Source organism: Ranitomeya imitator, chromosome 3 (genome assembly GCF_032444005.1).
Source record: "Ranitomeya imitator isolate aRanImi1 chromosome 3, aRanImi1.pri, whole genome shotgun sequence".
Lineage (NCBI taxonomy): Eukaryota > Metazoa > Chordata > Amphibia > Anura > Dendrobatidae > Ranitomeya > Ranitomeya imitator.
This window is the reverse complement of record NC_091284.1, coordinates 753762245-753779770: the sequence shown is the minus strand read 5'-3', so window position 1 is coordinate 753779770 and position 17526 is coordinate 753762245. Positions and strand designations below refer to the sequence as shown.

The window sequence follows — 17526 nt, the reverse complement described above, 5'->3', positions numbered from 1 at the left end:
TTAGGACTGCTCTGATATGGGTATACCGTGAAGATTGGTAGAGCAGCTTAGTATACATTTTTTGCAAAAAACGTATCAACCAAATACCCTGTTATTTACATCTTTTACTAGCACTTGCGGATTACTGCAAACATTTTTTCAAACTGAGTGTTTTTGGTTTTACCATTCTCTTTTGTGTCTTCAGGTTTCTTGGTGGTGTGTGAACATGTTCTTACAGACTTGTTCTCTGTGCAGGTAGCCCATGTGTTCCTGTTTCCACTATTGCAGATTCAGTCTTCCCAGCCTGGTACAGGGCTACAATTTTGTTTCTGGTGTCCTTTGACAGCTCTTTGGTCTTTACCATAGTGAAGTTTGGAGTGTGACTGTTTGAGGTTGTGGACAGGTGTGTTATGCTGATATGCTAAAACAGGTGCCATTACTACAGGTAATGAGTGGAGGACAGAGGAGCCTCTTAAAGAAGAAGTTACAGGTCTGTGAGAGCCAGAAATCTTGAAAGTTTGTAGGTGACCAAATTCTTATTTTCCACCATAATTTGCAAATTAAATCTTGTCAAATCAGACAAGGTGATTTTCTGGATTTGTTTTCTCATTTTGACTTTCATAGTTGTGGTCTACCTATGATGTCAATTACAGGCCTCTCTCATCTTTTTAAGTGGGAGAACTTGCACAATTGGTGGCTGCACAAGCCTCCCGAAGAAGCAGGGCGGCGAAACACACGCGTCGGGGCAGGAGGTAAAGGGTTGTGACAGCGGCATGCTAAGAGAGCACCTAAATAATCAGATAATAAGGGCTTTCAGTGTTATCATTTGCACTTGATACTCTCATAGTGATTGTGTTTTTTTCTAACCTTCACAGCAGCATTCCGGCTATTGAAGCTATTTGTTTGGTTGGTGATAGGATCTAAAATAGGGATTAACACTAGTGTGACTCGTATTTACTGGCACAGATTATAAGTTGATAATTAAACGGCAAAGTTTGATTCTTTATGCAACACTACCCTTTGGTGGTGAGTTTAAATATTGATTAGGTCCTTTTGTGGAAAAGCACTTTATGACTATTTACCGTAATATATGTAATCTTTACACTCTTTTTTTGCACAATGCACTTTATTATATCTAAATATTATTTGCTCTTTTGCTGTTACTATTTTACCTAATTAATCTGTCAAATTAATGCCTGCTGGGAACCTTCCTTTTGGTTTACCTCCATTATTCCAGCTAATTTCTATTCCTGAACATTTTTTAATTGTGTTGTATTTAATTGAATAAAAACTAATATAGTTTTTAAATACATTTTGTTGTCACTGCAGATTTTTCTTTTGCATCTAAACTATGTGACTATGGTGCATAAGGAATATGGTCTTCTAGTACAATTGGTGGCTGACTAAATACTTTTTTTCCCCACTGTAGGTTCGCCATAAATATGTCATTTATTTGCAGTCATATAGCCCAATGTCAAAAATACTAATAAATAGTATAAGGTCAGTTGCCACCAGACTGTTCTTTACAGGTGTATACATTGCGGTATCATTGAGTAAGCCATTAAGATTGTATGTATATTTCATGTAAACTTATCAGGACTGTACAAGAAATGCTTAAAGGGAACCTGTCAGCAGGATTGTGCACAGTAACCTACAGTGTCAAGTTGGTGCCGTTATACTGATGAAAATGATACCTGGATTATTATTTGGACATGACTGCTATATTGATTTAAGTTATTTCTGTTGTTATAAAATTTAGTTGAATAAAAAGTTTATTTAACCCCTTAGCGACCGCCGATACGCCTTTTAACGGCGGCCGCTAAGGGTACTTAAACCACAGCGCCGTTAATTAACGGCGCTGTGGAAAAAGTCAATAGCGCCCCCCACAGGCCGATTTTCTCCGGGGTCTCGGCTGACCCCAGAGAACATGATTCGGGGTTTTTTTAACCCACCCCGCATTTGCGATCGCCGGTAATTAACCGTTTACCGGCGATCGCAAAAAAAAAAAAAAAAAGCGATCTCTTTTTAATTTCTCTGTCCTCCGATGTGATCGCACATCGGAGGACAGAGAAAAGGGGTCCCAGGTGGCCCCCCAATACTCACCTAGCTCCCCCGATGCTCCTCGTGTCTCCCGGTGGGCGCCGCCATCGTTAAAATGGCGGGCGCATGCGCAGTGCGCCCGCCGGCCGGCACCGGGAGAATCTTTGGGGTCTCAGCTGCCGGGGGTAGCCGAGACCCCAAAGAGCATGATCGGGGTCGGTTTTACCGACCCCTGTTTTGCGATCGCCGGTAATTAACTGTTTACCGGCGACCGCAAAAAAAAAAAAAAGTAAAGTGTAATTCTCTGTCCTCTGATGTGATCGCACATCAGAGGACAGAGAAATAGGGGGATTCGGGGACCCTACAATACTCACATGTGTCCCTGGATCCTCTTGCTGCTCCTCCTGGCCGCCGGCAGAAGAACATGGCGGACGCATGCCCAGTGCGCCCGCCATCTGTCTCCATCTGCCGGCCGGCAGGAGAACAGCAGTTGGGGCTAAAATTAGGGTTAGGGGTAGGGTTAGGGGTAGGGTTAGGGGTAGGGTTAGGTTAGGGGTAGGGTTAGGGGTAGGGTTAGGTTAGGGTTAGGGGTAGGGTTAGGTTAGGGGTAGGGTTAGGTTAGGGGTAGGGTTAGGTTAGGGGTAGGGTTAGGGGTAGGGTTAGGGGTAGGGTTAGGTTAGGGTTAGGGGTAGGGTTAGGGCTAGGGTTGGGGCTAAATATAGGGTTTGGGTTGGGGCTAAATTTAGGGTTAGGGTTGGGGCTAAATTTAGGGTTAGGCTTCTTTCACACTTACGTCGGTACGGGGCCGTCGCAATGCGTCGGCCCGACATACCGACGCACGTTGTGAAAATTGTGCACAACGTGGGCAGCAGCTGTAGTTTTTCAACGCATCCGCTGCCCAATCTATGTCCTGGGGAGGAGGGGGCGGAGTTACGGCCACGCATGCGCGGTCAGAAATGGCGGATGCGACGTACAAAAAAACGTTTCATTGAACTTTTTTTGTGCCGACGCTCCGCCAAAACACAACTGATCCAGTGCACGACGGACGCGACGTGTGGCCATCCGTCACGATCCGTCGGCAATACAAGTCTATGGGCAAAAAATGCATCCTGCGGGCACATTTGCAGGATCCGTTTCTTGTTCAAAACGACGGATTGCGACGGAATGCCAAACGACGCAAGTGTGAAAGTAGCCTTAGGGCTAGGGTTAGGGTTGGGGCTAAAGTTAGGGCTAGGGTTGGGGCTAAAGTTAGGGTTAGAGCTGGGATTAGGGTTTGGATTAGGGTTGGTATTAGGGTTAGGGTTGGCATTAGGGTTACGCTTGGGATTAGGGTTAGGTTTGGGATTAGGGTTAAGGTTAGGGTTGTGATTAGGGGTGTATTGGGATTAGGGTTAGGTTTGAGGTTAGGGTTGAGATTAGGATTAGGGGTGTGTTGGATTTAGGGTTTTGATCAGGGTTATGGTTAGGGTTGACATTAGGGTTGTTTTGGGGTAAGGGTTGTGATTATGGTTAGGGTTAGTGATTAGGATTATGGATCAGGTTGGGATTAGGGTTAGGGGTGTGTTGGGGTTAGGGTTGGAGCTAGAATTGGGGGGTTTCCACTGTTTAGGTACATCAGGGGGTCTCCAAACACGACAGCCAATTTTGCGCTCAAAAAGTCAAATGGTGCTCCATCCCTTCTGAGCTCTGCCGTGCGCCCAAACAGTGGTTTACCCCCACATATGGCGCATCAGCGTACTCGGGATAAATTGGACAACAACTATTGCAGTCCAATTTCTCCTGTTACCCTTGTGAAAATAAAAACTTGGGGGCTACAATATCTTTTTTGTGAAAAAAAAATATTTTTTATTTTCACGACTCTGCATTCTAAACTTCTGTGAAGCACTTGGGCATTCAAAGTTCTCACCACACATCTAGATAAGTTCCTTGGGGGGTCTAGTTTCCAAAATGGGGTCACTTGTGGAGGGTTTCTACTGGTTAGGTACATCAGGGGCTCTGCAAACGCAACATAATACCCGCAGACCATTCTATCAAAGTCTGCATTCCAAAACGGCGCTCCTTCCTTCCGAGCTCTGCCGTGCGCCCAAACAGTGGTTTACCCCCACATATGGGGTACCAGCATACTCAGGACAAATTGGACAACAACTTTTGGGGTCCAATTTCTCTTGTTACCCTTGTGAAAATAAAAACTTGGGGGCTACAATATCTTTTTTGTGGAAAAAAAAAATATTTTTTATTTTCACGGCTCTGCATTATAAACTTCTGTGAAGCACTTGGGCATTCAAGGTTCTCACCACACATCTAGATAAGTTCCATGGGGGGTCTAGTTTCCAAAATGGGGTCACTTGTGGGGGATTTCTACTGTTTAGGCACATCAGGGGCTCTCCAAACGCGACATGGCGTCCGATCTCAATTCCAGCCAATTCTACATTGAAAAAGTAAAACGGCACTCTTTCTCTTCCAAGCTCTGCGGTGCGCCCAAACAGTGGTTTACCCCCACATATTGGATATCGACGTACTCAGGAGAAATTGCACAACAACTTTAGTGGTCTAATTTCTCCTGTTACCCTTGTGAAAATAAAAATTTGTGGGCAAAAAGATCATTTTTGTAGAAAAAAATGCAATTTTTTTTTTCACAGCTCTACATTATAAACTTCTGTGAAGCACATGGGGGTTCAAAGTGCTCACCACACATCTAGATATGCTCCTTAAGGGGTCTAGTTTTCAAAATGGTATCACTTGTGGGGGGTTTCCACTGTTTAGGCACATCAGAGGCTCTCCAAACACGACATGGCGTCCAATCTCAATTCCAGCCAATTCTACATTGAAAAAGTAAAACGGCACTCCTTCTCTTCCAAGATCTGCGGTGCGCCCTAACAGTGGTTTACCCCCACATATTGGGTATCAGCGTACTCAGGAGAAATCGCACAACAACTTTTGTGGTCTAATTTCTCCTGTTACCCTTGTGAAAATAAGAATTTGTGGGCGAAAAGATCATTTTTGTGTAAACAAAAACGATTTTTTATTTTCACGGCTCTACGTTATAAACTTCTGTGAAGCACTTGGGGGTTCAAAGTGCTCACCACACATCTAGATAAGTTCCTTAAGAGGTCTAGTTTCCAAAATGGTGTCACTTGTGGGGAGTTTCCACTGTTTAGGCACATCAGGGGCTCTCTAAACGTGACATGGCGTCCGATCTCAATTCCAGCCAATTCTGCATTGAAAAAGTCAAACGGTGCTCCTTCACTTCTAAGTTCTGCGGTGCGCCCAAAAAGTGGTTTACCCCCACATATGGGGTATTGGCGTATTCAGGAGAAATTGCGTAACAAAATTTATGGTTACATTTCTGTTTTTACACTTGTGAAAATAAAAAAAATGGTTCTGAATTAAGAGGTTTGCAAAAAAAAGTTAAATGTTCATTTTTTCCTTCCACATTGTTTCAGTTCCTGTGAAGCACGTAAAGGGTTAATAAACTTCTTGAATGTGGTTTTGAGAACCTTGAGGGGTCTAGTTTTTAGAATGGTGTCACACTTCATTATTTTCTATCATATAAACCCCTCAAAATGACTTCAAATGTGATGTGGTCCCTAAAAAAAATGGTGTTGTAAAAATGAGAAATTGCTGGTCAACTTTTAACCCTTATAACTCCCTAACAAAAAAAAATTTTGGTTCCAAAATTGTGCTGATGTAAAGTAGACATGTGGGAAATGTTATTTATTAACTATTTTTTCTGACATATCTCTCTGATTTAAGGGCATAAAAATACAAAGTTTGAAAATTGCAAAATTTTAAATTTTTTTGCCATATTTCCGTTTTTTTCATAAATAATCGCAAGTAATATCGAAGAAATGTTACCACTAACATGAAGTACAATATGTCACGAAAAAACAGTCTCAGAATCAGCGGGATCCGTTGAAGCGTTCCAGAGTTATAACCTCATAAAGTGACAGTGGTCAGAATTGCAAAAATTGGCCTGGTCATTAAGTACCAAATTGGCTCTGTCACTAAGGGGTTAAAAAAAAAAAAAAGATACCTGGATTAATTAAATCTGTGTTGTGGTTGTCGTTTAATTTTTATTTGTAGTTTTCAGTTAATGAAATTCTTGTGCCTCGGGGTGGCCTGTGTGCGGGACCTGCCCCCGATTTTTCCTACTGCTTATAACAGTGTTAGCTTTGAAAAACATTTTTAGAAACAGCAAAATGACACCTGCGGCATTAACTTACCGATAGATGCTACTGCGCATGCGCCACCGCCATCTTGCTGCAGGCAAAAAAAATTTTACCAACAAAATGGCACCAGCAGGGGCGCATGCGCAGTAGCATCTAACACTGCTAGTGCAGTGGTGCAGGACCCGTAGAAGCGCAAGGGAGTACGAAACGGCTGTCGTCCGATTTTTTCTTCCCGTTCTACACCCACCCTGCTGAAGATGTTTTAAATCGTCACAATAAAGATTGGATTTTAGAAACGGTGAGTGCCACTTTTTTTCTCTTCAGTATATGGATTTATGCAATTGTTTACAGGGTTTGGCACCTGTGAATCCGAAAGGGCGATGTATTTGACGTGGTAATCACACACAGTGGATATTTGGGCTCAGGTGTTGCAGCGGTGCAGGATTCTTTCTTCTACAGTATTGATACCACTGCTGGTGCCATTTTGCAGCAGCCAAACTTTTTTCCTCCAAAAAAATGTCACCATGGTGGGTGTTTGCACAGTTTGAGAGCATCGCTTGCTGACAGATGCTGCTGCATATGTACCGCCATTTTGTTGGAGGGGAAAAAACTTGGCTCCAGTAAGATGGCGGCCGCGCTATCGATAAGGCACCATTTTGCTGGATGTAAATTTTTTTTTCAAAGCCAACACTATTATAGGCTGTAGTTAAAATAGGAGGCAGGTCAGTGAAAGATAAGTGACCTGTCAGTTAAGCCCATAAGGATGCATTTGTGAACAGAGCACTAAAAAAAGAGCCACCCACAGGCCGCACCGGAGCATGAGAATCTCATTAACTGAGTACTACAACCACAAGATGGATTTCATCAACCCAGGTATCATTTTAATCAATGTAATGGTGCCAACCTGACAGTGTCTGTAGTTTACTTAGCAAAATCCTGATGACAGGTTTGCTTTAAGGGGTTATTCCCAACATGTGTCTTGAGCAGCACACACATTGTTAGTCTCTTCACTTCCTTGTTGCTGGGTGGGCAGGCACTCCACCTTGAGTGACAATTCTGGTCAGTTTCCTTCTGCTGAGCTTATCGTGCTAATGTGACACACTCAGATCTGTCAGTGTTTGTTCTGACGTCTACACTGATATCACAATATTTGCAAATAGAGGAAACTATGTCTTTGAACAGATGCTGGGCTCAAGTGAGCAGTAATTAGGAGAACTGACCTGGCTAAACAGCCTAATTCCTGAAGGTAAGGGAACAAGGAGGAATAAGCAGAGCTTGTGATTTAGCAGGACTGTTAACAGCTCTGAATCAGGAGCAAACAGGGAGGGAGATGGAGATGAGCATCTAACTGCTCTATAAAAATCAATGGGCTGAGAGATCTGACTTGGATGTTAGGAGTTAACTCTTCAGCCTGGAATGTAACTAATGCACATACTCATCCAGTCTATTGTTGTTAGTCTCCTGGCAACAAGCAGTACATTATGTAAGGCAAAAAAAGCAAGTCAATAGCAAACTTGCTTATTTTCACAGTCTAACTATAGCAACTTCATAACATGAGAATAGAATACGCCCATTAAACAATATTGGAAAAGAAGAGGCGACTAAAGACAAATCAATGTATTCAGCTGAATATTTTATTGTAGATAAGCAATGTGGTTTGTTGGAACGTTTGCAATAATTAACAATGAGTTTTCATCCTGACTTTACACAATTAATATTACAATGAAAGAACTCATGCGGGTACAACCAATACAAAAGTGTAGGTGATGGTCAATGGGCCTCATGTATGAAAATTAAGAAAATAACCTCCATGGTGCTCATTGCCAACGATCACCTATTTTCTCTATACACTTTATTAGCCAAAAATTGAACCCTGACTGGTGACTATGAACAACAATGGTATTTTTTCTCATTTTGATACATAAAGCCCAGTGTAACTAGTATTTTAAAGGTATTGTTGACACATGAATATAAATTCTGTTTCAAAATGGCTGCCTTTTGTGAATGCAGGGGCCTAGTTCCTAGTACAGAGGAAGGTGCCCTAGTCACAAAGCAACCTATAATAGACCATGTTTCATTTTCAAGTGAGTATAGAAAATGAAAGCTGGACTTTCATTGGTTGCTGGGGTAGTAATAATACTAATGCTCAGTGAGGCATAGACCACTCACATTCATGTTGCCTATGACAACAAATTCAAATTTTTTCTTATATATTACACCCTTGAATCGATCGATTGGGCCTACGCCAAAGCTTAGACCTCTTATATTTGTGTCTCACTCTTTCCCATTATTGTTTCTCAAAGCCAACGTATAATAATAATAAAAAAGACAAGGGCCCGATTCATCATACCTGGAATTCATTGATGTTTTTTGCTCCAAATATTTCAAAATGGTGCACGTAAACCATGAATTTTGCACAAAATCAAAACAGTTTTTTTTTTAATTTTGTCTTTTTTTGCATATTTTTGGTGGAAAAGTCACACGTTCCTCTAAAAAAAATTGAAGCATTTGCCCCAAAATTTCAGACATAAATAAAATAACTCCAGCATGGGGTGGGACTGGAGTATAGCTGTGCAAAAAAAATTGTGACTTTTTAAAAAAAATTGATGAAGCAGCTGAAAAGATCTGGAAGCCCCCAATCCCAGACAACGTCGAAGACATTAAAAAAAGCTACAGACAGACACATATAGAATAGACTTCCAAAAAGGCACAACTTAACAGAAGTGTAAGGCACAAATGAAAATCAGGTGACAAATACCAAAAATTTGACAAAAAAAAGGTATAAATGAATCGGGCCCATAGTGTATCATTTTACCAACCTTTTCCTGTCAGCCATTTTGGTAACAGAACCAACAGTCATGAGAATGCTCAATAAGAGGTTGCCCGGTCAAAAGTTATAGCCTATCCACAGGTAGGTTATAACTTCCTAATTGATGAGGGTCCAACTGTTGGCAGATTGGGGTATCTTTATCGCTGACAGGGAACTTTTATCCCCTTTACAAAATAGCACAGCAGATTATACACCCGACCAAAGAGTCATCCATTCTCTATGGGGCCCCATAAGGATTGATGGAGCAGCATTTGAACAGGACCCCATTTTGTTGACCGGTGCCAGTCTCATCGATTGGACCTCCACTGACGGAGAACCCCTTTAACACGAATCTCACCTCGCAAATATTAATCGTGCTGACCATCAATATCGTACAAACATGACAAACATTGTACAACCATGGGCCTCATGTATGAAAACTATCTGATTAGGCAAAAAAGTAGAGGATATAGTAAATTGTCCTTCTTGCTCATAGCAACCGATCCATGTGGAAATTTGGTGGCTCTGGGCAATGAACCGACTCTTTCTATGATCTAGTTTTGATAGATAAGGCCTCATGAGTATATTTTATTGATAGAAAGAAATTTCCATAACGATATAATAACCAATTAACAATGCTCTCCTCACACACCCAACGCTCAGATCCTAGAAAACATGACTTAATAAGGAATTTTTAAAAAGTGCAAACAGTAAATGAAAAGATCAATAAGCGATTCAATGGGTACAATCGGAATATTAAATGGCTTTGCATTAATAAATTAGGCATTATCACGAAGCTTTGTTAAGACTCATCGATCAAGAAAAGCAGTTAAAAGTTAAGCACAAAATGATCATTAGTTGACAATATCTTGACAATTCCGAAGTGATAGAGTAGACGTTAGCAAAATACCACGAGACAAGAGCTGCACATCTGATTCATAATATGCACATTGGGGACCAAATTGTGGTGTAGAGAGACTGAATAAATCATGTATCGGGAATTAATGGTCCATCTGCTACAAGGACAAATCTCCTGCCAACTGTGGTCAACCTGAAATAAACCAGCCTGCTACAGCTCGGCTCAGGTGGGTGCTAGGAGGTGCCAATACGGGGGGGATATATTCAGACATAATAAAAAAAAAAAGAGTCAGCCTTATTTTAACAGTAACAGCGCCCCTTTGGTCAATGGGCTGTGTTTGGTATCGCATCTCGATTTGCTTGAATTAGAATGGGCTACAAAACCAGATATAGCCCAATAACCAAAATGGCACTGTATCTGACAGAAAAATGTGTACTGGGCAACCCCTTTAATGCAATATTTTTCCTGTATTGAATTTATAATTAAGGTTTTTTTTTCCAATTTTAATATTCGTTGAATTTGCACAGCAACTCACTTGAAAGTATCAAGGTACAAAATCCAGAATTAGGCCTCATTCAGAGTTTTGGATCAGATTTGGGTGTTTGGTCAATTTGTCAGCTTTTACCATCAGAATTTCATAAATTTTTCTCAATTGTGGAATATAGTAAAACTAGTCCGAATTACAATGTCAGATTGTCACATACTCTGGATTATCAGATGGCAATAAAAACGCATATTGAAATTGCTGGCAGGATTATCAAACCCTCCACAAAAACCTACAAAAATAATCAGTTTTTTTATTGGCTGTCCCTATTCCTTTTATTTTTTTGTATTTTAAAGATCTATATTATTTTAAGGTTCTTACCTAGAAACACAAGATGACAGTGTTGGACTGGAGTGGCAAGGGCCCACCAGTAACATTGAATCTAGGGGCCCACTGTTCAACTATATGCAAAAATAACCTGATCCTAGTACAGATATTTACTTATGTTTCTATATAATATTAAACTGGGTAGTTTATTTAATGAATGATTACATGATGCTTTTCTCTGTGAATATGGAATCAAGCACTGCTTATTAGCAATCCCACAGAGGGGCCCACCAGGGGATTTATCTGCTGTCCTGTTGGCCAGTCCTAGCCTGTTAGATGGATTACCAGAATTTCTGAATTATATTGTACGCCAGATTAAATAAATTTGACTCAAACTATTAACGACAGAATTGCTCCTCTTACCAACGGGAATAATCCCCCCCCCAAAAAATACACAGAAGTCAAGAGGAATTTCAGGTGATTGCCCTGAGCGCTTGCCAGCCAGTTATGGCCATACGTAGTGTGCCAATAGGACAGGCTGTTGTCTGCTTACTGGCGGCAGGGAAGCCAGAGGGAATATGAAATTCTTTAGACTGCCATGTTTTATTTTCGAAATGCTCTCTCCGCATTAATGATAGCAATATCAATATTGCTGTTAATACAATAGTCTAATATTTCCAGACTAGGTTGCCCTTTAATATTGTACGTAGGCAGTGTCCATTGGATAGTCGGGTTTTGCATAGATAAAATCTAAAGTCTTGGTTTATGTGGATATCCAAGAAGAATCGTTTCTCCTTGCGGAGATTGACATGCTAAGCATGCTGAGATGAGGAGACTGAAAGACTTAAACATTGGTTTATGTGGAAGGGCAGATTCTGATATAATGAGATCAGCAATTATAACTTTTATACTAAGTTTGTAATATTTGGGCTCCTTGACATGGATGGCCCCTGCTGATTCTCATGTGGTGTAATATTTTATGACCAGAAGCCACCACTGCTGCAGACGACTGCATATATTAAAATGACAAGCCCCTGAATCTCAGCATGCTGGAACAATGCCTAAGCATTACCTAGTGCGACTGCAGATTTGGACGCAGTCATTATGAGATCATTTTTGGAAGTCACACTCATGAGATTGTGTTTCAGGTGCGTCTTGAAATGTGCTAAATATGCTTGAATAAAATAAATGTGACATACCTAGTGCCCCAAGAATACTTTATGAACCAGAGTCAGCCTTTGTTTCACGTCATGTTACGTTAATTAGCTTAAACTATCACCGAGCCACAAACCAGAAACACTGCTCCGTTTTCTCTTTTAAACTGAGTCTCCTACTGAATCCAAATCATCCGACGACAGGTGACGATACAGGTCCTGTAAGATGAAGTGGATTATAGATTTGTTCACCTGTTATTTCTCGTAATATATTATTCATATTCATTCTGTCACAAGCAAACGTAGCACTGACGATTCACAGAAACACATTCAAAATAGTGTAAGAACTTCATAACACCATGTGAAGAAATACAGAGCAAAAAGTACACGATACGTGAGACATAGTAACGGGTCAGAAACACTGCAATAAAGTAACAGAGGAAATAAAATGGATTTTATAGCAGGAGACAGTTTGATTGTTCCTTTTCCTTTCTTGACAGAACAGTTTAACGGGATATAACAAATTAGGTGCTAACGGCGGAAATATTTTCTGAGAAAATGTCTACTGAGGTTAAAGTCAATAATCTAGAAGAAGCAACAGAAAGTGGAAAAAAAGAAGCTGTGTATGAAAATAGGTTACAGAAAAGAGAAGCAATTATTATGCTGGCATCAAGCTCGGAGTATAGTTCTGTGATTTATTGCAGTAAGACCAAGAGTCATGTGAAAGTCGCATTTAAAGGGATCCTGTCAGTTCCCTGGACTGTTCCCAACATATAACGTACAGATGTAGCCAAGTTTAGCTTGACAGATACCTCACCATCTTGATAACTTGTCACAGAAGATTATCTCACTTAAAAGGATTAAGATTACTTTTTGGTGCCCTAATATCCAGGTGTTGTGTTATTTGTGCAAACTTGCCTACATGGGGATTTCTTTAATCTGGGATTTCTTTATATGATTCCTAACACTGCAATCTTTGAAACATAAACGTTAGTCCTACTGCTTTGTATATTCTAATAAGCAAGGACTAGTCCAGCGAGACATTGTTGTCCCCAGACTAATCTGACTCTGGTCTTCTAATCGCCCTTTCATGGTCATGACTGACAGCCGTCATAACGGTATTACCATAGAGCAGAGGTCCCCAACCATTCTGACCTTGAGAGCCATTCAGCTATGAAAGAGGGTCCCAAGCCACATTCAGGTCTGAGAGGTCGCGAGCCACATCCAGCTCTTGCCCCACTCACAGTAATGACACTCAGAGCCCCCATTGCCGATATGACAGCCAAAGCTTTTCCACTGAAATCGCACCAAGGCAGTACGCGAAGCGCCAAGGTTTAGTATCTTAACCCTATTCAGATCTGCTCTTCTATGATGGGCTGCAAACAAAAGTCACCATCTAGAAATCTACTCTTCTGTGCAGGACCACACAAAAGTCACCATCTAGAAATCTACTCTTCTGTGCAGACCACACAAAAGTCACCATCTAGAAATCTACTCTTCTGTGCAGGACCACACAAAAGTCACCATCTAGAAATCTACTCTTCCTGATAGCCACAAATCACACATCACAGGCCCACAAGAAACATCACGGGCTCGCAAGTCACATGTGGCTCTTGAGTTACAGGTTCGGGGCCCCTGCGATAGAGTATTGTATGTAGACTGTCAATAAAGCTCAGCGAAGTGCAATTTCAGGATCCAAGGCAAGAATAGTCCGGGGGACAACACTCCCCTCCAGACTAGTCCTGCCTCATTAGAATAAAGGATGGGTCAGGATTAAAGTTCATTTTACAAAGATTGCATAAACCCTATAAAATACCTTAAATGCCTAATCAGGGGATTTGATACATTCTCTTTCAATGCAACTTTCATGAGAATATCATACAGATAACATGTAAATCACGAAAAAAATCACATTGTAAGAGAATTACTAATAAACTGTCACAAAAAAAAAATCTGCATTTAGCCTCCAACCGGAGGACTGGACTGCAAATTGGGTGCACAATGCCAAACTATATTGTGGTCTTGTAGGCCATGTGCCTCACTGTTCTCTCCGAAAGTCAATGCATTTAGCAGAGAAAGTAGCAGTATATGCTATTATTCTTTTTCCTGTAATCCTTGTGGAAAAAAAACTGTGTATCACATGAAAGTTTAGCAAGGTCTCATGGAATACAATGGACAGCATATTTGTAAGCAATGATCAAGTGTTTAGAAAGAAACAGCAACCGCCACACAATTTCTATACAACGTTTTTCACTTTTGATGTATTTCTCTCCCAATTGCTGGGATGCAGGCGCCAGATTATCATATATTCAGGATTATCATAACCTTAGAAAGTACATAAAAGTGACTAGTAAAGGTAGCGAACCTTCAGGAAAGAAACCTAATATATAGTTTCTACAGTTCCTGCGCTGACTTATTCATCTCCATAATAACAGACTGTGGTCTGATCCCGCTGTCACACTTCCCTTCATCTATTCTCTAATGGTGCAGTGACAAGAGTAGATAATTGGTGAAATAGCATATGTAGGAATTCACGTCACCGATTATTCACCTAAATAAACACGCCGGCCATCATTCCTCTTGAATGAGAAAAACGCCAATTCATCAGGTGTTCGGATTAATTACGCCAACAAAAAACTCACTGTTTTCAGCAGCACTTCGCACCATATAAACAGGAATATGCTGCTGACAACATGATGCCGTATGGGGACAGAACAATCATATTATCACTCTGTTTCCAATATTTTTCATTAGCCGCTGTAAACAGGTGAAACAAATTTCACAATGGCATTTGGGGTGATTTTAGACTCATTCTTCCTGTCCTTTCAGTTAGAGTTTTCAGCAGACTCCTTATCATCAGAGGCAGGATAACAATGATGGGTACACATCTAAACACAACTAGGCTATCTACTATATAATTGTTTAAGGGTCACTTCCGTCTGTCTGTCTTTCTGTCTGTCTGTCTGTCATGGATATTCATTGGTTGTGGCCTCTGTCTGTCATGGAAATCCAAGTCGCTGATTGGTCGTGGCAAAACGCCCACGACCATTGCCACGACCAATCAGTGATAGGCACAGTCCGGCGGCAAAATGGCCGCTCTTTCCTCCCCACAGTCAGTGCCCGCTCCATACTCCCCTCCAGTCAGCCCTCACACAGGGTTAATGCCAGCGTTACCAGAGCGCAGTGTAAAGCAATCCTGTAACGCAGCTATTAACCCTGTGTCACCAACTTTTTACTATTGATGCTGCATATGCAGCATCAATAGTAAAAAGATCTAGTGCTATAAATAATAATAATAATAATAATAATAATAAGGTTGTGATCTCGCGAGATGATGACGTAGCGGTCTCGTGAGACCGCAATGCACTCTTGAGACCGGAGCGCGCGAGGAGCATCGGTGCAAAGTGTGGGCCAACGGAAGATGAGTATATAACTATTTTTTATTTTAATTATTTTTTTTAACAGGGATATGATGCCCACATTGCTATATACTATGTGGGCTGTGCAATATACTGCGTGGGCTGTGCAATATACTACGTGGGCTGTGCAATGTACTGCATGGGCTGTGCAATGTACTGCATGGGCTGTGCAATATACTGCGTGGGCTGTGCAATATACTACGTGGGCTGTGCAATGTACTGCATGGGCTGTGCAATATACTGCGTGGGCTGTGCAATATACTACGTGGGCTGTGCAATGTACTGCATGGGCTGTGCAATATACTGCGTGGGCTGTGCAATATACTGCGTGGGCTGTGCAATATACTGCCTGGGCTCCAACTCCAATATTTACCATGCTACGAGCTAAAAATATTTGGTACTAATTTATGTGCAGATGCCATGCGCGTTAGTTACGTAAAGGACAGCTACAGAAACATTGCATAATCACAGAATCAATTAATTAATCTTAAAACTTTTCAAGTGTGTTTGTGTATAATTGCTGCTGTTCATTAATGAAAGTACGCTTATGCTACGGGGCAAAATAAGTGATGAATATTCCCATCTGGCAAACCAGCGCCGACATACACATCTGTCATTACAACAGCACTAACATCAAAGTCTGGCACCAGGAGTAGCTTCAAATCTGTGCTTCAACATGTCAAAACAAAAGGTCTGGCAAAGACGACCTTCCATCTAGATCAGGAAAAATAAACCTTACACTGACGAGAAAAAATCCTGAAAATTGGGGCATGCATTGCTTAAAAGAAGGAACGGATTTTCTGTAACAGTACCCGTTGCTTGGCAACAGTGCAAAAGCATGAGACCAGTTACAGATACTTTTCAGTACATGTATATTTAAAGAATATTCAGCTAATGATGGAAGACGTGCCAGGAGATAGTCTCCATACTAAATGAATGATTAATATGGAACCCTTTCACCATAATATTGCAAAATAAGCCATGGAGTATCATATCTTCATAATGATAATCCGGCTGACGAGAATACATCAGATTCAGGGTGAGAATATGAATTCTACCTAGGAGATCAATTATTTTGTCTGTCATTATGCATTTTATCGTATGTCATAAAATCATAATATCATTTCAAGAATAAGGTCACGATGACTGAAGGACAACTGTGACTCGATGACCTGAGCTTTAGTGAAGGACAACAGTGCTTCAATAACCTGCGCTTGAGTGAAGGACAACAGTGACTAGATGACCTGAGCTTGAGTGAAGGACAACAGTGACTTGATGACCTGCCCTTGAGTGAAGGACAACAGTGCTTCAATAACCTGCGCTTGAGTGAAGGACAAGTGACTAGATGACCTGAGCTTGAGTGAAGGACAACAGTGACTCGATGACCTGAGCTTGAGTGAAGGACAAGAGTGACTTGATGACCTGAGCTTCAGTGAAGGACAACAGTGACTCGATGACCTGACCTTCAGTAAAGGACAACAGTGACTCTATGATCTGACCTTGAGTGAAGGACAACAGTGACTCAATGACCTGCCCTTGAGTGAAGGACAACGGTGCCTCAATAATCTGCGCTTGAATGAAAGACAAGAGTGACTCGATGACCTGAGCTTGAGTGAAGGACAAGAGTGACTTGATGACCTGAGCTTCAGTGAAGGACAACAGTGACTCGATGACCTGACCTTCAGTAAAGGACAACAGTGACTCTATGATCTGACCTTGAGTGAAGGACAACAGTGACTCAATGACCTGCCCTTGAGTGAAGGACAACGGTGCCTCAATAATCTGCGCTTGAATGAAAGACAAGAGTGACTCGATGACCTGAGCTTGAGTGAAGGACAAGAGTGACTTGATGACCTGAGCTTCAGTGAAGGACAACAGTGACTCGATGACCTGACCTTCAGTAAAGGACAACAGTGACTCTATGATCTGACCTTGAGTGAAGGACAACAGTGACTCAATGACCTGCCCTTGAGTGAAGGACAACGGTGCCTCAATAATCTGCGCTTGAATGAAAGACAAGAGTGACTCGATGACCTGAGCTTGAGTGAAGGACAACAGTGCCTCGATGACCTGAACCTGAGTGAAGATGGATGATGACCTGAGCTTGAGTGAAGGACAACAGTGAATCGATAACCTGAGCTTGAGTGAAGGACAACAGTGACTTGATGACCTGACCTTGAGTGAAGGACAACAGTGACTCGATGACCTGACCTTGAGTGAAGGACAACAGTGACTTGATGACCTGACCTTGAGTGAAGGACAACAGTGCCTCGATGACCTGAGCTT

General features: G+C 41.4%; 1 protein-coding gene across 7 annotated transcripts in view; it reads right to left on the bottom strand.

The window, feature by feature from the left end:
- The window catches only part of DCLK1 (doublecortin like kinase 1), a 560719-nt gene that overhangs the window by 140545 nt on the left and 402648 nt on the right, over positions 1-17526 (bottom strand). Inside the window, exon 7 of one of the 7 annotated variants that reach the window (XM_069758971.1) lies at positions 7801-12040. The exons of the other annotated variants lie outside the window; for them this stretch is intronic. Coding sequence (XP_069615072.1) covers positions 11984-12040 — 57 coding nt within the window. The 3' untranslated portion in view covers positions 7801-11983. Of the gene's footprint in view, positions 1-7800; positions 12041-17526 lie in introns of those variants that run through there. 7 annotated transcript variants of the gene reach the window in all.